At 39.2% G+C, this 23,333-nt stretch overlaps 1 protein-coding gene and 1 pseudogene across 1 annotated transcript; both read left to right on the top strand.

Moving 5' to 3' along the window:
- The first annotated feature begins 13,159 nt into the window (after positions 1–13,159).
- On the top strand, positions 13,160–14,848 carry LOC121516161 (annotated as a pseudogene).
- Positions 14,849–20,665: 5,817 nt separating this feature from the next.
- LOC121516160 (tripartite motif-containing protein 16-like) lies at positions 20,666–22,741 on the top strand (the record flags this gene model as incomplete). The annotated part of the gene is made up of 1 exon (XM_041797256.1): positions 20,666–22,741. A coding segment is annotated over one exon (1,467 nt), but the record flags the coding sequence as incomplete, so codon positions are not given.
- Positions 22,742–23,333: the final 592 nt, after the last annotated feature.

Raw genomic sequence — 23,333 nt, 5'->3', positions numbered from 1 at the left:
ACTCATTCAGGCCAAGCATCAACAAAATTTCCTCTAAAAGTTCTACATTTCTTTGAAATTTCCATTTCCAAAATCGACACAAATTCCCTAAAATTTAAAAGAAAATACTAAATAATAATGTAAAAATTCCAAAACATATTTTCAAAGTATCTCATAAAAAGAACCACAAGATTTCTTGAAACATTTCTCAAACCTCTAAGTGAAACTTTATCATAAAGCCGAAATATTCCAATGATGATTTCCTCCAAATTCTCCCTAAAATGTCTTCAAATTTACAAAACTTAACAGTACATTCTCAAAAATACCACAAAAAGGATGAAAAATTCCCCCAAACATCTAGAAAACTTTCCTGAAATTTCCATTTTTTATATATATATTTCAAAGGACATTTTCCCAAAATTTCCAATCAAATTTCCAAAAGTTTACAGACAAATTCCCTATCAAAATTAAAATTAAATTTCTAAAAACTGCACACATATATATAGTGCTTAACAAATTTATTAGACCACCTGTCATATTTGTCTCAGAGACCATCCAGCATCATGAAGTGCATGAAGTTTCATTTTCAGTGAACTCTCCATGTTTTACCATTTTGAACAGGAATGAGGAATTTCAAACTGAATTCATCCAAATTTGTATATTACACACACACACACACACACACACACACACACATATATATATATATATATGAGAGAGAGAGAGAGAGAGAGAGAGTAAATTAACATGAATTGCAAAAAAAAAAAAAAAAAAAAAAAAAAAATCATTCTTATTTTCTCCCAAAATTTGTTATGGAATTTCCCGAAGAATACTCATCCACAAAAATCATGAAAATACTTGAAAATTTCAGATGACAGCTTTCATCAAATTCCCATTGAAAATTACAAATACATTTCTGAAAATTTAATGCCAATATATACAAATTTCAATGCAACCCCCCCTCCAAAAAAAAAAAAAAAAAAAAAAAACAGATCAAATAGAATTCCCAAAAATTATAAAGCACTTCCCAAATAACCATAAAATTCCAAAAAAGGATCATTTCAAATTCCCCCCAAACTCTTAGGGAAATGATTCAAAGTTTGCAAAGGCATCCCCAAAATGTCCATGAAAATGCTTGAAAATTTCCATTGAAATGCCCAAAAATATCCAAAGAAATTCCCTCCAAATTCCTCCATGAAAATTTCAAAGCAAATTCTCTCAAAACTTCGATGTACATTCCTGACAACTATCTTAAAAACTTAAAAGCATAAATGATCACTGTGTTACAGGAAAACCAAACTGTAATGTCCTCATATGAGCACATAGGACTTTGGAGATTAAATCCATCAGAAACATCTACTGACATCAGATATTCCACTCTTTCTGCTGATGGCTGCTGTTTGTTAACGTGGCTGATAATGTCTGTTACTGATGTCACCAATGTGAACATGCATCCCTGATTAAATCTGATCTAAAAATCATGTTTATCATGTGAATAGTGGCTGATTTTGATTGGTTCCCAAATAACTGAGGCATTTTGAATAAAGGCACAAAATAACAAGGGTATCATGTTTCATTTTTCAGTACTGCCTGGACTTAAAAACTCCCCCATGATTACAGCACTTCATCTAGAAGTACTGTAATTTCTCTTCAGTGTAGTCTAAAGGACCATACCGCAGAATTTTAAACAAGATTACATTTTGATGACAGTTTAAGGTGAACAAATGGCGAGGATGGTGAAATAGGATGACTGTTTTCGTGACTTATCTGAGGGAGCTGGGATTCAAACAGACATTTTGGTCTCTCTACCTTTAGATTTGCAGACGGGAGCATCATCTGTTGGATGCACGAGTTCACCTGAAGGCACTTTGCTGCACCTGATCTCTGTTTAATTTTTCACAGCAGAGCACTCAAAGCTTTTCATATTCATTCTTTATTTTATAAGTCATGCAATACCCTCTCCCTCATCCAAATTATGGACATTTTTTAGCTGATTCACAACAGCGAACTTGGAAAAGACACATTTTATCTGCAGTTTTGTAACATTACAGTGTATAACATTTCCAAAGGAGTGAATTCTCACAGTGTAGAACTACTGACATCAGATATAAGGTCATCTTTGTGCAGATAGAGACATCTGCTTATACATCTAAACCAGCGTTACTCAACCCACCCTCCAGCAAAGAGCCAAACTGTTGAAAAATGCCATTGCAAGAGCCACAATGTAAGTGGTGAAAAGTGGCAAAAACTGAATAAAGTGACTGGAAAAATAAATACAAGGTGGCAAACAATGGTCAAACAGTGGGGAAAAAAGTGGCAACAAGGGGCAAAGTTGGTATAAAATGGCAAAAAGTGGGTGAAAAGTGGAAAAACAGGGAGGAAAAAGTGACAGAATACGGCAGTAAGTGGCAAACATGGGTAAGAAGTTACCAAAAATTAGTTAAAGGTGGCAGAAAATGACCTAAAAAAGCAAAAACATGGCAAAAAATAAGTGCAAAAGTGACTAAAATAGGCTAAATTGTGGGAAATTTTTTTTAAAAAAAAGAGCAAAAACATGCTAAAGAATGAGTTTAAAAGTGACTAAAATGGGCAAAAATGTGGGAAAATTGTTCAAAAGCAGCAACGACATTAAAAAGAATGAACAAAAAAATGACTAAGATGGGCAAAGATGTTAGAAAAATTTTCAAAAATCAGCAAAAACATGGCAAAAAAAGAGTGTAAAAGTGACTAAAATGGGCAAACGGGGAAAATTGTTAAAAAGAAAAAACATGGCAAACATGAGTGTTAAAGTGACTAAAATGGGCAAAAATGTGGGAAAATTGTAAAAAAGCAGCAAAAACATGGTAAAAAATGAGTGTAAAACACACTAAAATAGGCAAAAAAGGTCAAAAAGCAGTGAAGAGTGGCAAGAATGCAAAAAACAGTGGCCTTTAATGGCAAAACACGTCTTAAATGAGCGAAAAGTGGCAAAAAAGGGAAAAAGTTACAAATAGCAAAAAGCAGGATAAAAAAAGGCCAAAAACTGGTGTCAAAAATGGGATGGAGGTAGAAAAAATGGGCAAAAAGAGATGACAAAAGTGGGCTTAATGCGGTAAAAACAGATTAAAAGCAGCAAAAAAAAAAAAGGGGAAAAATGCAAAAAATTGCAAATAAGGGCAATGGAAATATACAGACAAAATATAAAGCTTGAAAATTAAAGCCAACTGTATTAACGGGGGGATTCAAACTGATTAATCTGACTTGCAATGGATAATTTCTGAGGACAAAGTTTCCCTTTTTAAGGTTTTCTGGGGGAATAATATTCAAATTGAGACATAAAAGAGCCAGAAATAATCACAAAAGAGCCACATGTTGAGTTTCACTGATCTAAACTCTTCTTTCAGTCGTTTTCAGTCAAAAGTAAAATGCATTTCCACAGGTTGTCTGAAAAGCTGCAGTTCTAACTCTAACAGACAGTGAACACTGATGTTTTGATTTTGGTCTTACTGTGAGATCTCCTTGTGAGATCTTAATGTTCTTTAAACATTATCAGACTAAGTGAGCGCCTCTGACCTAAAGAAACTAAACTGTACTGAGAAAAGAGAAAGAATGAGAAAAGTACTGAGTGGAGAGAAAATGCCAGACTCACTCACCAAACAGCAGCCGTGTTTAACCTGAGGTCAGCAGCTGCGAATAATCTGATCGATGTTGTATCTCAGAGGATGCAGTTTGTCGACATCAGCAGTTGTCAGCTGCTTGAAGATGAACTGAAGTGACCCAGGATCAATCACATCCTCACATCCATGGTCAAAGGCCTTTCACTGTCTTTATATTTAATAACATGGATGTTTGACTCCAGTGCTTTTGGGCCATACTGGACCAAAACGGGTCAAAAAAGGTGGAAGGGGAGGTGCCAGTTCACTTTCCAAGCACTGCCAGGATGGCCTTAAATGAGACCCACCTCTCAGCGAGCCACCTGCATGAAGCCCTTCACTCTGGCTTCACTGAGTTTGTCAAGTCTATGGGCCAGGGTGAAAAACAGGAAATACACCTGTTTTATATGCTAGAATACCCAGCAACAGGTGTCTGGTAGGATCGACCCATCAGTCCATCCATCCATCCATCTATCATCCATCTCTCTGTCCACCAATCAGTCCATCCATTCATACATCTATCCATCCATCATCCATCTTTCCGTCCGTCCGTCTGTCCGTCCATCCGTCCATCCATGCATCCATCCATCCATCCGTGCATCAATCCTTCTATCCATCCATCCATCCCTCCATCCCTCCATCATCCATCTTTCCATCCATCCATCCATATATCCATCCATCCTTTAATCAACTTATACATGGCACAGCTCAGTAAACTCACCCAGATGTCACTCATTTTCCAGCTTCTGGTGAATCCTGAGGCATTCCCAGGCTAGAGGGGATTTATAATTCCTCCTTTGAATTCTAGTTGTTTCTCTGGGCTCCTTCCACACATACGTGCCTGGAAAACCTCCAAAGAGAGGGCAAGAGAAGGTTTCTTAATTAGGGATCATGTTGACATGGTTATACAAACTCTTTTAAACAGCTGTGATTTAAAAATCTTCAAAGTTTGAGCTAGTTCTCTGTGAGACTAATGGCATTTGCTGCTGAAGTCTCTGCTTAAAAACTGGCCACCTTTAAAACTGTCGGAGTGTAGTTCCACCTTTTTAGTCCAGCCCTTGAAACTTCAGAAAACAAACCAGACTCCTCCTCAAACAAGCAAATAAAGAGACTTCAGCTTCAAGTCCTTCTTTAATTGAAGTGCAAACTTGAGAGAAAAGTGTCCAGAGACAAAAGCATTTGCTGATCCTTCACAGAGATTATATGTCAGGTCAAGAGTTCCCAAAGATGTGGTCACTGAAGTTAAATCTGAAGAAGTCTGCACTCCTCGTTATTTAGTTAGTTATTTTTAAGTCATTCTGCAGGTCTTTCTGCTCACTGAAACTTTTCTCAGGTAGAGAGAAGTTTTGATCGGCTGATTTGATGGCACTTTACACCATCAAAGTTCAAGTTCAAAACTTTCTTCTATTCTAATTCACATTTGAATCAGACGATGTGTCCATGATAGGATGCATCACAGATAATGAGAAAAGTGCAGACAGCATGGATCAATTTCTCCCCCGTCATGTTTTCCTTTTTGAGACAGGCAGAAGTTGGACAGAATTGTTTGGTAAGTAGACGTCAGTCAAACAGACAGCTGGTGTTCTGTGTGTCACTGCATGTTCCTGGCTATTTGCATAAAGTTGACTAGAAACTTTACTTTTGAGTCCTCCGACTTACGACAGGCCTCAGAAACATACATCTGTCCTAACTTATTCAAAAAGTCAAGTGTAATGAAGCAACGCCTCTTTATCATCAGCCTTCTTCTACAGCCCTCGCCTTTTGAACTGCTGGATGGTTGGTTGGTCTGACTTAGGGTGGATTCACATCTGTTGCTTGTTTGCTTTGTTCCGATTCAGGGGCAAAACCAATACATTTGTTTCAGTTGTCACTTGGTTCGTTTGTGTTAACACGGCAAAAGTCTCTTGCGGTCCAAAGTTGTAAACAATTGCCACGTGCGCTCCAATTCATGTCTCATTGGTCAGAAATCTTACTCAGAAGGCGGGGGAGTTTCCTTATCTTCATTCATTCAGGTTCTTAACCACTTTCCACGAGGAAAAACAACGGCAATGGAGCATCAGCAGCGTGTGTGGCTTGTTTTTTTATAGTGTTCATCTGGCTAATATACCAGTGTTCGCTGAGTCTACAAAACATGCATTTTTTTTGACAGTCAACACTGCGTCTGGAAAATAATGTGCTGATGCACTTGTTAAAACGAAGATGTGCCGCCTCAAGGAGCCACGACTCATTTCGCTCAGATAGATCTGTTGTTTTTCCACTTTCTCTTCTTCTTCTGCTGTTGCTGATTCTTCTACTCCTTCTTCTTCTATTGTTTTAACTGAACAGTTGGCAACCGGGCACATTACTGCCCCCACGACTACAGTGTGTACTACAGTTATGAGTCAGTTGTGCTGGTTTCTGAGGTGATTATGTTCTAACTGCAAAGGAACTGCTACAGGGCTCGAATGGAAGCGAGCCGAGACCACCCTATTTTGGCAATCTCGGCCCCCTTGTTTTGTCCCGCATCCGAGTGCGATTTCTGTGTTCACATATGTTCAAACGAACCGGACTTTAGGGGGGGGCCACTCACTGTTTCGGAACAACTGCCCCAAACGAGCCAGGTGTGAATACACCCTTAGATTCTCCTCCAATGGACCCTCATCTGTGGGCGTTTACTTAGTTTACTGTATTTACTGGTTTAAGAATCATAAGATGATAAAACCCACTAACTTGACACGAAAAGGCAGAGGCTTTGAAAAAAACTCAAGAGTGTGATTGGGTAAACGTTCTATCTGTCACATCTCTACGGGCCAATCAGAGAAACAAAACACGTGACGTAGCCACTATCGAGCTGCACGTGCACAGCTACTGAGGAATAACGTGAAACATGGCCACTATAGACATTTAAGTACTCGACTTTTGTGGTTTTTGAAAAGAAAACAACTCACTGCTGTTCTTTGTTGTTCTTTTAATGAAGAAATGTTGTCAAGTTCTGATAAAACTGGCGCTTTAGCAGCATCCACGCTAATCTCTTCCTCTATAACTGCACCAGCTCTTGCTGCTGCTTGTTTACGTCACGACTCTGCTGCCCCTGAAAGCACTGCCCCCCATCACTGATTGGTCCTGTCACTTTCAAACCGGGCCCAAACGGTTCAGATGGGAGCTTTGCAAGATGGATTCGTCAGTGAAAAACAAGGAACGGGCGTATCCATCTGCTTTGCAAGGTTAAAAATCCACAGTTCTAGAGAAAAAGACCAGCAAAGTATTTACATGTCAGTCACAACAAGGGATAGAGACTCTGACAAAAGCTAGTGCTATCTAACATTGAACATTGAACTGCCATTATAAAGGATTTCATTTACACACTGATATGTCAAACTAAGGCCTGACTTGACTTAATGTGACCCATGAGGGCTTCTAGAGGACATCATTTTCCTATAAGGTGATTCCAAGCCACTTAACTAAATTATAACCTTCAACCCATTCTGCATTCATTGTTGGACATGCACTTCATCAATAACTTGCTAAACTGTGTTTTTGTTTAATGACAGCACTGTCACTTTTCCTCCTTAATCCCAGCAGATCAGCTGTTGGGACAAAACAGATTATGAGTCATTATTATAACAACCTGCCATTGGTTGTCTCAGCCCAGGCGCAATGCATTCTGGGATACAAACAGACAATATGGCAGAAGTGTTAATTTCATCGACTATAACTATGACTAAAAATATTCTTTGACAGCCTTTTTTCCATGGCAAAAACTAGACTAAAACTAACACAAATAGATCTGTGATGACTAAAACTTTTTAGTTTTGTGCAAGATTATGTCTATTTTGGCTTTTTCTTCATTTTTTTTTTAATTTTTGTGTTGTTCCTATGCACAGAAAGGAAAATAAATATGTGTATACCAAAACATTGCGTGTATACCAAAAACATTTGTAATTGCAATATTTTCTGGGAGAAATTGTGTATTTTCTGGAAAAATTCCAGGGGTGCCAATACTTTTGTCCAATTTCCATTTTTTTCTTTTTAGTCCTACAATTTTTTTTTTTTTAATTAAAATGACATTGCTGCAGCACACTTATTCTTAAAACTCATTTTGTCCTGGATAAAAGCATGCTTAAAGCTTAATTGTGCACCACAGGGTTAATGTTTCAGAAGCTTTTTAATACCAAAAGTCCAGGTGAGACAGAATGGTTAAAAAAATAGTAATCACAAATTAATTTAATGAGAGGAAATGCAGCCATGAATGTACTCAGCTGAGAGACACCATTTACATGATCACAGTTGTCTTTAATTATTCTACTGTGGAGATGCAAGATGTTGGCTGCACTTTAACTCCTAAATTCCACACAGGACATTAGAGTACATTGCATTGAATCACACATGTTATTATTATACTACATTATATTGCATTGCATCCTTGGTCTTGTTTCATATTGTATCATCAGCACTCTCTGAGACTATGTGATGAGCCATGATGCTCCCCAGTATTAGTCCACCACTAAAGTGCATGCATGCACAGAGCAGCAGAGTTTGGCTTGACTGAGACTTCAGAGTCCAGTGGATCTGATGTAACTCCTCGCTGTGCTATTTTGGATGAGCCTCAAGGAAGAAAACCTGGCCGCCTGTTGAGAGGAACACACTTAACTGGAAGAGGAGAAGCTAATTATTGTGGAAGGAGAGGTATAACACTTTATCCCTGATAGGCTTCATATCAGGAGATAATAAACATTTTTCACTCTACTCTCCTGTCACGTTTGATCAGCATCTCAGCAGATTTCAGCTGCAGCAAATCATCCAAACAGCGCCATGTGATTTTTTTTATATCATGTGATTCAGACGGATATACGCTGTTTGCTGTATGTTCAAACACAAAGTGCCTGTGAGCAACATTGACCCTTTTCGTGTTTGCAATCATGGGCAGGTTTGCATGCAACCCTGGGGCAGGAAGTTAGTGTGCACGGGCAGCCACTGTGACTCTGACAAGGTCAAAGATCAGCTCACATCGTTCTGTCATTCGTCATTATTTTCCATCCACAGAATGAAATACTTTCAGTAATATTCCTGAGGCTGATTCTCCTGATGGTTTGTTCCCTGAAAAAATAAGAAAGATATCGATTTAGGAATTTAAAACACACGTCTTCAATATTTTGGTATGTTAGTGTCGTAATTAGTAATTAAAAAATATCCAGATTTTGAGTATTTGCCTTTTTGATTCATAATAAAAACAAAATGCAAGTACAACAGTCCAATGCAGTGAACCTTCAAATTATACATAGATACCTCAAATAATGGATCTTTATGGACTGGACAGTTTTCATTAAAAAAAAAAAAAAAAAACACGATCAGTAGGATGGAATGGTATTCCAGTCTCCCATGGTTCATACCTTGGTGTCTATGTGCATGGTGTAGTTTAATTATATTGGCATAAGTCATTTTCCATCCAACTGTCATACTTCAGTGTTTCAGACCATCAAACAAATGTTTATTTTAGTATGGGGTTGGTGTTAGAGGTGTTGCCCTGCAGTTTCATCTCATACTTACAATACAGATCATTCACTGTCAACATAGGAAATTCAATTTCATCAACAGCCAGTCTGTCATGTGGCGTACCTCAAGGCTCCATCCTAGGCCCCATTCTCTTCTCCATTTACAAGCTCCCATTGGGTAAAGTTACAGAAAAGCACAATATTTCATACCACTGTTACGCTGATGATACACAGCTCTATCTCCCCATAAAACCAAACAACCATCCCTCCATAACATAAACATAAACACACCCACACAGTGTCTTGATGACATCAAATGCTGGATGACATTTGATGGGGGAGGTTTATCAAGCTGATCCACATTCCAGGAAGAGGAGCAGCACTGTACATATGAAACTTTGTGCTCTTACTTGTAAATAATAATCTGCAGCTCAAGACGCTTCTCGGTGAGTCTCCCTCAGATTTCTCTGAGTCGTCTTTAACAAGTTAGAAATAAATAAAGTCGGAAGGACTGTAATATTGTTGAGATCAGAGCTCTGAGTAGTTTCACTTTAGAGAAAGCGTAACTCTTCTATTAAGAATTTTATCTTATTGTGAGTCAGGGTCAAAATATTAGGATACATACAGCAATTAAAGATCATTCAATAAGTAAAAATTATTGTTCCATTAAAAACAAAGAAGAGAAAAAAAAGAAAACAATTTTCATGTGACAGACCCTGTTTATATAATTCATCCAAAGTTATCATACAATTAAATTAAATCCTTTTATCTTTTACCCACATACCTTTTACCTTTAATCATTTACCCACATAAACACAAGTAATCCATTATGCAACTTACTGACAACAACGCATAACAACAGACACACACACTCGCAACCATACAGACACGCACCCACGTACAAACATGGGACAATTAGGGGTTCCTTAAGAGTTCATGAAGGTTGGGTGGTTTTGCAGTTCTAGTTAGTCTACAGTGCTTTGTAAATTGTGCTCCATATACTGCTAAATTGTTTTTCTTGTTCTGACAATATCCTTTCAATATTTAAGTGATATTTCATTAATGCTTTCCATTTTTGTAGCGTAGGTGCTTCTTTGTTTTTCCAGTATTGCAACACAAGCTTTTTATAAACTAATGATGGAAATAAGACGTGCAATCCCATTGGATATTTTTTTTTTGACACAATTTTGAAAGAGACAAATCACTGGGATGAATTGCGCCTTATAATTACAGGTGTCTGAGATCAATTTTTCGATATTTTGACCCAATACCAAAAGGCATGTATGAGGGAGTCACTCTGAATGTTACATTTTAAACATTTATTCCAGGAGCTGGAGTTAACTTTGTGGATTTTGTCTCTGCTATAATATATTCTTGTCATTAACTTGTACTGAATCAGACGTAGGTTTTCACTGGTAGTAATACTGTATGTAAGTTTTAAACAGTCCTTCCATTTTGTGTTTTGCATCTACAATATTGGATCTGTGTTCCACTTAACCCTCAGGTCCTCCTCACTCTGCTCCTTAAAGCCCTTTTAGGACATTTGATATATTTAAAAACATGTAACATGTATGAAAAAAAAAAGTTTCTAAAATTTTTGGTCCCTAAGTCCAGTCCTCATCATGTATAGCAAATGTGAATTACTTTTCATAATTTTAACCCTGTTAATGCCAGTTTATTTACATAATGCCTCATTTTCTTACACAAAAAATGAAAACACACACACACCCCTACACCCCCCCCCCCCCCACACACACACACACCCCCTCTCTAATTTCTCAATACACATACACACCAGACTCTGACATCCATAGAAAACACTCAAAATAGTTTTAGTTGAAATAATTAAATCCACTGGCCTACAGTCACTGACATATCTTATCAGTTCAAACATGGTCACTATTTCCCACAATGCCTCTCTGCAAACACTGAAAAATGAGTAAATTTGGCAGCAATTTTTTTGTGTGCAATTATTTTTACCTCTGAATGACAGAATTCCAGAGGAATTACAGATTTTCTTATTTTTATGTATTGCAGTGGCAGTAGAATGAAAATAAGTGGTTTTAATGGTAGTCGATGAGGCCTAAAAGGGCTTTAGGAGGGAGAGTGTCTACACAGTGGAAAATTCTGTCAACACAGTGTGGGTAATGAAATTTCCAAAGTTCATTAAAAAAATGATCATCTTTGTCGAATATCATCATCTTAGCATAACTGCCAAAGTAAGAGCAAAAAAATACAATTAAAAAGACCTAAAAGGGCTCTAGGAGGGCCTGAGGGTTAATGTAAGTATTTTGTAATAGTTCTTCATTGCTTTCCGTCATGATAAGAATATCATATACAACACCTATTAGTCGTCTCTTTTTGTCCATTTTAATTCAAGTTTCCCCTATTTCTGTGAGTTGTAACATTTTATGATTGAAGTTTGCTGTTATCCAATTTCTCAACTATAAATACTTCAAAAATTCACTCTCTTTTAATTTCTATCTAACCTTTAGTTCTTGAAAGGAAAGAAAAGAGTTCTGGTTAACAGGTATAGGTTCTGTATTCCACAGTTATTCCATGTCTCCCAATAGAGTTGGGAATTCTGAATCATTATTGATGGGTTATTCAAGATTAGTGGATGTTTAGGAATTCCTATTTCTTGGCGTGATTCTTTTTTGATTTCTTTTCCAAGCATTTACTGTGCCGTTAATGGGGAAATTTACTGATTTTCTTTTTACGTTTGGAAAAATGGGCAAAGAATAATTACTGGGCAGTAAATGTTGGTTTTCTATATCTATCCATGGATTCTCATATTCATTGTTCAGTATGCAGTCAATATAAAACATCTGAGCTGCACTATGATAATATTCTAGGTCTGGAAGGCTGAGGCCTTCCTCTTCTTTGGGATAATGCAGCAGTTTTCTTTTTAGTTTGTGGGCTTTGTTAGACCAGATAAAGGAACACAAAAGTGAGCTTACTTCTTTAAAGAAAGATTTAGGTGGTGTGATGGGTGTTGTCTGAAATATGAATAGAATTTTTGGTAGCCACATCATCTTAAAAAGATTTATTCTGCCTATTAAATTAATCAGTAACTCTGACCACCTTTCTATGTCTTGTTTCAGGTCTTTAATTAGTAAAAGAAAACTGTCCTTAAATAACTGCACTTTATCTGCACTAATAATGCAACCAAGGTGTTTAATGATTCTTGTTTGCACTTTAAATTGTTTTAGACTTTCCTAATTATTCATACTTTTGTCTGATACCATTACTTCAGTTTTCCCTACATTCATTTGTATCCTGAAAGCTTTAAAAAGTAATTTATACTTTCAATAACATATGGAATGGAGCTGCTTATATTGCTTAAATAGAGAAGTAAATCATCAGCAAAGAAATGAAGCTTGTATTGCTTTTAAAAAACTGTAATACCTGTTATTTGCTTAGTTTGTCTAATTTTTTTAAGCCAAAGGCTTTATTATGAGAGCAAATAAAGAAGGTTATAGGGGGCATCCTTGGGGTGTGCCTGTGCTTAAAGAGGAAGGTTCTCAAAGAACTCCATTCGTACAGACTTGTGTCTTTGGTAATTTATGGCTATTTTTATCCATAATCATTACATTTGGAAGGAAGTTTTACACCTCTAGTACTTTAAACAAATAACACCATTCAAGTCTGTCAAGGGCTTTTTCAGAGTCAACTTCCATTATTGTTAATTCTTTCTTGTACTTTCCAGATCCAGATCACCAAACAGATCTGAAACTCCCTTCACTGAGACGGGGCTGTCAGTTCACCACATGTTGGCTACACTCATCCTCTAAAGAGGAGGGAACCAGGAAGCAGAGTGTTGGGCGCTCTGTGAGCTACGGGGGAGGTTATCAAGCTGATCCACATTCCAGGCAGCGCTGTACGTCTGAACTTTGTGCTCTTACTTGTAAATAATAATCTGCAGCTCCAGACGCTTCCCTCTGAGTCTTCCTGAGATTTCACTGAGTTGTCTTTAACAAGTTAGAAACAAACAAATTTAGAAGGACTGTAATATTGTTGAGATCAGAGCTCTGAGTAGTTTCACTTTAGAGAAAGCGTAAATCATCGAGGGCTGAAATGGCGGGGCTGGACCGGGACTCTTTCTCTTGTTCCATCTGTTTGGATCTACTGAAGGAGCCGGTGACGATTCCCTGTGGACACAGCTACTGCATGAGCTGTATTAAAAGCCACTGGGATACAGAGGGGGAGAAGAAGAGCTACAGCTGCCCTCAGTGTAGGCAGACCTTCTCACCCAGGCCTGTGCTGGTGAAAAACACCATGTTGGCAGTTTTGATGGAGGAAATGAAGAAGAGCGGACTCCAGGCTGCTCCTGATGATCACTGCTACGCTGGAGCTGAAGATGTGGCCTGTGACGTCTGCACCGGGAGGAAACTGAAAGCTCAAAAGTCCTGTCTGGTGTGTTTGGTCTCATTTTGTGAGAAACACCTTCAGCCTCATAAATCTTCTGCCTTTGAAAAGCACAAGCTGGTGGAGCCGACCAGGAAGCTCCAGGAGAACGTCTGCTCTCGTCACCATGAGGTGATGAAGATGTTCTGTCGCACTGATCAGCGCTCCATCTGTTCTCTCTGCTCTGTGGACGAACACAAAGGCCACGACACCGTCACAGCGGCAGCAGAGAGGGCCGAGAGGCAGAGAGAGCTCCAGGGGAGTCGACTCAACATCCAGCAGAGAATCCAGGACAGACAGAAAGATGTGAAGCTGCTCCAACAGGAAGCGGAGGCTATCAATCGCTCCGCTGATAAAGCAGTGGAGGACAGTGAGAAGATCTTCACCCAGCTGATCCGTCTCATGGAGCAAAGACGATCTGATCTGAAGCAGCAGGTCTGATCCCAGCAGGACGCTGAGGTGAGTCGAGTCAAAGAGCTTCAGGAGAAGCTGGAGAAGGAGATCGCTGAGCTGGAGAGGAAAGACGCTGAGCTGGAGACGCTGTCACACACGAAGGACAACAACCACTTTCTACACAGCTACCCCTCACTGTCACAAATCAGTGAATCTGCAGACTCATTCAGCTCTGACCTTCATCCTCTGAGCTACTTTGAGGACGTGACAGCGGCTGTAACAGAAGTCAGAGATCAACTACAAGAAGTTCTGAGAAAGCAGTGGACCAACATCACACAGACGGTGACTGATGTGGAGGTTTTACTGTCCACAGCACTGCCAGAGCCCAAGACCAGAGCTCAGTTCTTAAGATTCTCATGTGACATCACTCTGGATCAAAACACAGCAAACAATCAGGTCTCACTGTCTGATGGGGACAGAAAAGCAACATATACAGAATCTAGCCAGTGTTATTCCAATCACCCAGACAGATTCACTCGTTGGAGTCAGGTTCTGAGCAGAGAGAGTCTGCCTCGGTGCTGTTACTGGGAGGTGAAGTGGGCTGGTTCTGGGGTTCATGTGGCAGTTTCATACAAGAATATCAGCAGATCAGGGAGCTCTGATGAGTGTGTATTTGGAAAAAATGACAAATCCTGGAGGTTATTTTATGACAACAACAGTTATACATTTATGCACAACAAAGTCCGTACTCCAGTCTCAGGTCCTCGGTCTAACAGAGTGGGTGTGTACGTGGATCATAGAGCAGGTATTCTGTCCTTCTACGGCATCTCTGAGACTATGACTCTCCTCCACAGAGTCCAGACCACGTTCACTCAGCCTCTACATGCTGGACTTTGGTTTTGGCACAATTATGGAGACACTGCTGAGTTCTGTAAACTCAAGCAGAAAATCAAAGAGCAAAGATGAACAAAATGATGATTTTAAACAGGGGATGCATATTTTATACCTTTCATTTTCATAACAATAATGCTTTGCTTCCACTTGTACTCTCTTCTTTACTCTTTTATGATACGTGGATGATTAGCATCAGCTTTGGGTGGAGCTGTGCTTCAGTGCAGGGGGCTGTATACACCGCTTTTCGCATTATCATGCAAATGACATGTTTCTCTTATTTTCTGAAATTTTGATGCAAATGACGAATATTTTTCAAGTCATCAGCCGTTAGAGCATAATTCAAATGTTTTGAACAAAAAACATCTTCTAAAAACAAAACTCCCTTGAAGACAGAGTAACGGTGAGTCTTAAATGCGAACGACAGGACAACAACTTCTAGTTTACAATTTTAATAAAAGAAAGTTGTACATAATAGTCAGGTCGCACGGTCAAAAACTGTGACGCTTCTATGCTGAGCTGGGCCATCTGTACGCCCACACCAGCTTACGCTGCATATCAAACTAAGTAGATCACGTGACCAGTTTGGAGCAGTTCTAAATAAAACGTTTTTTATCACATATTGTCTGTCTGTGTCTCATTATCTTTTTGAACTAATGAATTCTAAATATATGTAAATAAGAAATAACCACGAAAGTCCCTTTTTAACTAAATTATTAACCATGAAATATATCCAATATGAAATATATTGAACTGTACATAAACTGTAAATATGTCAACATGTAAATAACCTTACATATGAACTATCGATAAGGCAGGTCCTATATGAATAAGCCAATTCTCATTTGGCCCCTACAAACTTCATAATGATAACCATTATTTTTTGTAAAATTAAAACCTCAAAATGCACTGTTCCACATTGTTGTGCATAACAGAGTTTTAAAAGATTTTATAGGTTGTTAAGAACTCAAAATGGTCATTTGTTAAATTTGCATGAACCCGACTGTACTCTGAATCAGTCACAAATGTCTTCTATGTTAACATGTAACTTGGCCTGTTAAGGTGTTTTTTGATTGAAATAGCTTTGATTTCAGGAAATATGACCCCCTAATACTGCAAACTCAATGAATGACCATTTTTTTCAGTTCTTTACGACTTATAAAATCTTTTAAAACTCTGTTTTAGAAATGAAAAGGCCTTTGATTGCATAATCCCATCAAATAAAAAAGGCTAGTTAGCAAAACTTTGGAGTGTCCCAGCCTGGGTGATATATTTATACTTTAAAAGCTACAATATGTAGAATCTTTGCACTGAATTATCTATATCAGAGCTGTCAAATTATTATTATTTGTACTAAATCCTCTTGTTGCATTTTAAATGTCATTGTTTTGCATTTGAAACTGTGCAAATAAGAGAGAATCAAAATGAAAATGTCTGATATGTCTGGTGTTTCTTGCTCCTGTCTATGTTCAGCCATGACAGCATTAAAGACAGAACAAAGAACACATTTCTGTGCTCACAGTGTTTCTTCATCGTCTGGAGCTGTTTTCACCTCCTGCTCTGGTTCAGATCACTCATGTGCAGTATTTGTGTTTCCACTGTTCAAAGTTGAGAAAAGTACAAAAACGGGATCCCTCCCATTCTAATATTGTGGGATACGTCTGTTGGGGTACCTATCTGACCATAGAGGGTGGAGCTTGACACAGTGCAGTCCACTGATTGGCCAAAACAATCCTCACTTCCTTTGAACATGTTTTGTTTTTTTAACCATTGGTTAGAGGTGGACTGTACCAGTAGGCAAAGGTAGGAATAACTTACTTAACCCTTTTCTCCTGCTCCGGTCTGTTTTCAAAACATTTGGGATTTTAAAGGTAAATTTCACTATTTTTGAAGCTGGGCTGTATGAGGTATCTAGCAGTAGTAGTGGTTTTAGCCTCCTGTGAGTTCAGTGAGCGTTGCTCCTTTAAGAAGGACTCTCTGGTTGTACCGGCCAGGAAGCTAGGCCATACAGCCTAACAGATGGGTACACTTCCTCTCTGGAGTTTAGGGAGTCACGAGTAAAAATGGGCCACAAAACAGTGTTGGCTCAGATGAAAGCACTATCAAAAACATTTTTGAGCATTTAATTTTTTACCCAGAAAGCCTCTGTGTTTTTCTCACTATTTTGCAATGCAGCCTTCAGCTACATTCTCTTGCACTGCATAAATGTGACAAAAACACAGAAGCCTTCTGGGTATAAAATAAGTATATATGATTGGTCAAAAACTGCTTCACTGGTTGGTTAAATAAAGCTGAAATGGTTTGAAGAGCCGTTCTAAAGCTGGGTCACTCCAAATGATCATTGGCAGTTTTACCATCAGGCAAAAGGTCAGCAATTGTCTGGGGCCTCGTCCATAAGTGGGGCCTCAAGAATTTGCCTAGGTTTTTTTTTTTTCTACAATTATAGCTCACTTGTGTTTTTGCAACTCCCCAGGTCAAAGGAAATCATTAATAGTTTATAATTTAGAGCAGGTAGAACATCACAAAAAAGACGCACGGCAGAGCGCACAGCAGCGCAGCTGCAGCATCACCTCTGCTCTCTCATGGGTTGGCTACTCATGTCCTGTCCACACCTTTGACTAGTTTCTTGCATAAGGGCCTTAACGAATGTCAAAGCCAGAGGTTTTATGCCTTGCAGAACCAAAACTCCTTCCCCTGATGGGGATTAAAACAGCTGCTCTCAGGATAACAATTACTCTTCTGCTTCATTGCCCCTCAACCAATGCGGACATCGTATCTCGCTTTGGTGAGCGACTCAGTTCAATCTCCAGCCTGATTTAATCCCACATTATAATAAATCTGTAATTCCAGACTAATATCAACTTGTTTTATTTACATATGATTTAATTTTATGTCATCAAGAAGTGGAATTTTTGGTCTTGATCACTTAGGTTTAAATAGGAGATCGTTTTTAAATCCTGTGGCATATTTAACTCTACTCATAATGGTCAAAATGACTTAATAACTGGTATAAGGCAGGCATTAGTTCTCTCTGCATGACTCTGCAATCTTTAATTAGTTGTGTAATTCAGGAAGTTCTTGTGTAATGAACAAAGGGTAACTCAAACTTCTTTTATCATGCATCATGTAATATCTTTTATTGCCTAGTTTATGTAACTCTCGGACAGAGTACACTGCCCTGTGTAAAACTTGTTTTTGTTTGTCACACTGTACATAAGCTCATGTCATCCTGCAATAAATGAAAGAGAATCTGTCAGAAGTGGTGACCAGAGCGGCGACGTCAGACCACGGGCTGAACAACAAACTCAAAGCTCCACCTTGCACGCAAATAGTCAATCCTCCCAGCAGCATAGACAGTTAGGCGGCGGCTGTGAAGAAGAGGTGTGAGTCAAGACTTCCCTGACAGTGTGGCCTGAGTCCCGGCTCCTGGACCACGAACCACAGCCTTTCTTGCTTTCCTGGTAAGTGCCAAATTTGGGTGGGCAGTGGGCAGGTACTGATGAGGAGACCGGTGTGGGTAGAGGACATCATTGACAGGCTTGATTGGACTTGGGACATTTTCTTTGCATACAGCCCAAAGGCAACACTTAAAGTTAGACCGGGGTAAGTAAAGAATGTGCAGTCATCATGCTTGCAAAAAGAGTTACTGTCATCACTACCGAAGGCGAGTCTGAAGCTAGGATCAGAAGAGGAGCTGAGCTAGATTCCTTTGGGTATCTACAGGTGTGCCACCAGAATATGAAGCAACCACAACACAGCAGGGTGGTCTACACTGTCAGCATTCCCTTTACTATCAGGCTTCACTTCAGAAAAACAAAGCAGGTGGATTAATGATCTCTACTACTCACACCAACGCCTAGCAAATTCTTCTACTGAATCCTTTGAAACAATTAAAACTAAAATTAACGAGGTGACTAGAACTGTGCTAGAAAACAGATGTGCTCTAGACATTATGTTGGCTGATAGAAGGGGATTATGCACTTTTAGAAATGCAGATGAAGGATGTTGTACTAATGTGGAAAAAATGAACCGACATGTTTAATATCACTAGAGCTATCCTAGAAATGAAAGACCTCAGACGGGAGTTTATCGACATTAATAATCAGCTGAGTCAGGACTGGTTTAACAGATGGATTCGCAGCACTTTTGGCCCTTTTTCTAGTATAATTACGTCTATTTTCCTCCCTGCTGCATCAGTTATTGTTTAGATAGTATTGACTTGAACCAGGTTGGAAGAAGCCAGACTGGGGGGCATGATCTGAGTCCTAATGTGTAACAATTTTCAAGAAAGGATAGTCAGGATAGCAGACGGAATTTTTTGCTTTCCTCTGTCAAACTCATCAAATACACAATCCAACAACTCCAAAAGGCTCTCATGGACAAGCTGTGACCTGTACATTCACCACGCTATGAAATAATCATGGAACATTACGAGACGGAGATGTTTCAAAGCTAAATGCAAAGCCGGAACTGCACTCCAGACATGGCTGCTGCACTGTGTCACTCCGCCCAGTGGTTTACTCAAGAAATAGTTCTGAGTATCTGCTTTATGTGTCGTAATGTTACATAATTATACGTTATTATTTCATAGTGTGGTGAATGTTTTGGAGTTGTTGGATTGTGTATTTGATGAGTCTGATGAGGAAAAGCAAAAAATTCCATCCGTTAACATAGCGTTAGCTGTGCAGCTGGTTTAACCGTCCCCCCAGATCTAGAAACAGCTTGCACCGACAACTGAAGGAAACAAACCTATTAGTAAGACTAAAGGAATTATGGCAATGGGCGAATTTGCCAAAATATTGAAGAATCCCTTTAAAGAAAGATTTAGGTGGGGTGATGGGTGTTGTCTGAAATATGAATAGAATTTTTGGTAACCACATCATCTTAAAGAGATTTATTCTGCCTATTAAATTAATCAGTAACTCTGACCACCTTTCTATGTCTTGTTTCAGGTCTTTAAACTTTCCTTAATTAACTGCACTTTATCTGCACTAATAATGCAACTAAGGTGTTTAATGTTCCTTGTTTGCACTTTAAAATGTTTTAGACTTCCCAAATAATTCATACTTTTGTGGAATACCATTACTTCAGTTTTACTTACATTCATTTGTATCCTGAAAGCTTTGAAAAATCATTTATAATTTCAATAACATATGGAATGGAGCTGCTAATTTTGCTTAAAAGAGTAAAAAATCATCAGCAAATAAAAGAAGCTTGCATTGTTTTATTACCAACTGTAACCCCTGTTATTTGCTCAGTTTGTCTAATTTTTGAGCCAAAGGCTTTATTATGAGTACAAATAAAGAAGGTGATAGGTGCATCTTTGGGCTGTGCCTCTGCTTAAAGAGAAAGGTTTTGAAAGAACTCTATTTGTACAGACTTGTGTCTTTGGTGACTTATGGATAGTTTTAACCATCATTATTACAGTTGGAGGGAAGTTGTACACCTCTAGTACTTTAAACAAGTAACACCATTCAAGTCTGTCAAAGGCTTATCAGCATCAACTGCCGTTACTGTTAATTCTTTCTTGTACTTTCCAGATCCAGATCAAACAGATCTGAAACTCCCTTCACTGAGACGGGGCTGTCAGTTCACCACATACTGGTTATGCTCATTCTCTAAAGGGGAGGGAACGAGGAAGCAGAGTGTTGGGCGCTGTGAGCTACGGGGGAGGTTATCAAGCTGATCCAATCAGGAAGAGGAGCAGCACTGTACGTCTGAACTTTGTGCTCTTAGTTGTAAATAATAATCTGCAGCTCTGGACGCTTCTCTCTGAGTCTTCCTCAGATTTCTCTGAGTCATCTTTAACAAGTTAGAAACACACAAAAACAGAAGGACTGTAATATTGTTGAGATCAGAGCTCTGAGTAGTTTCACTTTAGAGAAAGTATAACTCATCGCAGTTTTAATGGAGGAAATGAAGGAGAGCGGACTCCAGGCTGCTCCTCATGATCATTGCTACGCTGGAGCTGAAGATGTGGCCTGTGACGTCTGCTCTTGGAGAAAAATGAAAGCCCAAAAGTCCTGTCTGGTGTGTTTGGTCTCATTTTGTGAGATGCACCTTCAGCCTCATAAATCCTCAGCCTTTGAAAAGCACAAGTTGGTGGAGCCGACCAGGAATCTCCAGGAGAACGTCTGCTCTCATCACGATGAGGTGATGAAGATGTTCTGTCGCACTGATCAGCGCTCTATCTGTTATCTCTGCTCTCTGGACGAACACAAAGGCCACGACACCGTCACAGCGGCAGCAGAGAGGGCCGAGAGGCAGAAAGAGCTACCAGGAAGTCGACTCAACATCCAGCAGAGAATCCAGGACAGACAGAAAGATGTGAAGCTGCTCCAACAGGAAGCGGAGGCTATCAATCGCTCCGCTGATAAAGCAGTGGAGGACAGTGAGAAGATCTTCACCCAGCTGATCCGTCTCATGGAGCAAAGACGATCTGATCTGAAGCAGCAGGTCCGATCCCAGCAGGACGCTGAGGTGAGTCGAATCAAAGAGCTTCAGGAGAAGCTGGAGAAGGAGATCGCTGAGCTGGAGAGGAAAGACGCTGAGCTGGAGACGCTGTCACACACGGAGGACAACAACCACTTTCTACACAGCTACCCTTCACTGTCACAAATCAGTGAATCTGCAGACTCATTCAGCTCTGACCTTCATCCTCTGAGCTACTTTGAGGACGTGACAGCGGCTGTAACAGAAGTCAGAGATCAACTACAAGAAGTTCTGAGAGAGCAGTGGACCAACATCACACAGACGGTGACTGATGTGGAGGTTTTACTGTCCGCAGCACTGCCAGAGCCCAAGACCAGAGCTCAGTTCTTAAGATTCACATGTGACATCACTCTGGATCAAAACACAGCACGCAGTCAGGTCTCACTGTCTGATGGGAACAGAAAAGCAACATATAAAGAATCTAGCCAGTGTTATTTCAAACACCCAGACAGATTCAGTGATCTGAATCAGGTTCTGAGCAGAGAGAGGCTGCCTCGGCGTTGTTACTGGGAGGTGGAGTGGGCTGGTTTGGGGGTTTGTGTGGCAGTTTCATACAAGAATATCAGCAGATCAGGGAGCTCTGATGAGTGTGGATTTGGACTAAATGACAAATCCTGGAGGTTAGATTTCTACCACAACAGTTATAAATTTGTGCACAACAATGTCCATACTCCAGTCTCAGGTCCTCGGTCTAACAGAGTGGGTGTGTACGTGGATCATAGAGCAGGTATTCTGTCCTTCTACAGTGTCTCTGAGACTATGACTCTCCTCCACAGAGTCCAGACCACGTTCACTCAGCCTCTACATGCTGGACTTTGGTTTTGGTGGGATTATGGAGACAATGCTGAGTTCTGTAAACTCAAGTAGAAAATCAAAGAGCAAAGATGAACAAAATGATGATTTTAAACAGGGGATGCATATTTTATACCTTTCATTTTCATAACAATAATGCTTTGCTTCCACTTGTACTCTCTTCTTCACTCTTTTATGATTTTATGATGGATGATTAGCATCAGCTTTGGGTGGAGCTGTGCTTCAGTGCAGGGGGCTGTATAGGAATGAAAAGGCCTTTGATTGTTTGCATAATCCCATCAAATAAAAAAGGCTAGTTAGCAAAACTTAGGAGTGTCCCAGCCTGGGTGATACTTTTATACTATAAAAGCTACAATATGTAGAATCTTTGCACTGAATTATCTATATCAGAGCTGTCAGATTGTTATTATTTGTATTAAATCCTTTTGTTGCATTTAAATGTCACTGTTTTGCATTTGAAACTGTTTTTGTGTCATGTTGGGTGTTGCTACTGTCTTTGGATGCAGACCTACTTTTATGAGATCATGAATGAAACCTAAGCACAGAAAAATGAACTTGTTATGGATTTAAAAGCAAATAAGAGAGAATCCAAATGAAAATGTCTGATATGTCTGATGTTTCTTGCTCCTGTCTATGTTCAGCCATGACAGCATTAAAGACAGAACAAAGAACACATTTCTGTGCTCACAGTGTTTCTTCATCGTCTGGAGCTGTTTTCACCTCCTGCTCTGGTTCAGATCACTCATGTGCAGTATTTGTGTTTCCACTGTTCAAAGTTGAGAAAAGTACAAAAACGGGATCCCTCCCATTCTAATATTGTGGGATACGTCTGTTGGGGTACCTATCTGACCATAGAGGGTGCAGCTTGACACAGTGCAGTCCACTGATTGGCCAAAACAATCCTCACTTCCTTTGAACATGTTTTGTTTTTTTAACCATTGGTTAGAGGTGGACTGTACCAGTAGGCAAAGGTAGGAATAACTTACTTAACCACACTCTAACAAACAGGCTGTAGAATTTACAGTAAATACCTGGCAAAAAAAAAGTTGCCAATAATCTTCTGTAAAATTGCTGTTTGTATCTGTATCATGAATTACAGTAATTTACTTTACACACGTATGTTGTATTTGAATTACAGCTTATTATTGTAGTTGTTTTACAAAAACAACATTTAACTGTAGTCCAATTTACAGCATGTTCTTCTATACAGTTTGAAATACAGAATTTACCTGGCAACTCAAGCTGCCAGCTAATA

This window comes from Cheilinus undulatus, linkage group 10 (assembly GCF_018320785.1).
Source record: "Cheilinus undulatus linkage group 10, ASM1832078v1, whole genome shotgun sequence".
NCBI lineage: Eukaryota > Metazoa > Chordata > Actinopteri > Labriformes > Labridae > Cheilinus > Cheilinus undulatus.
Note: the sequence above shows the minus strand (reverse complement) of the source record. Positions and strands in the feature narration are given on the sequence as shown.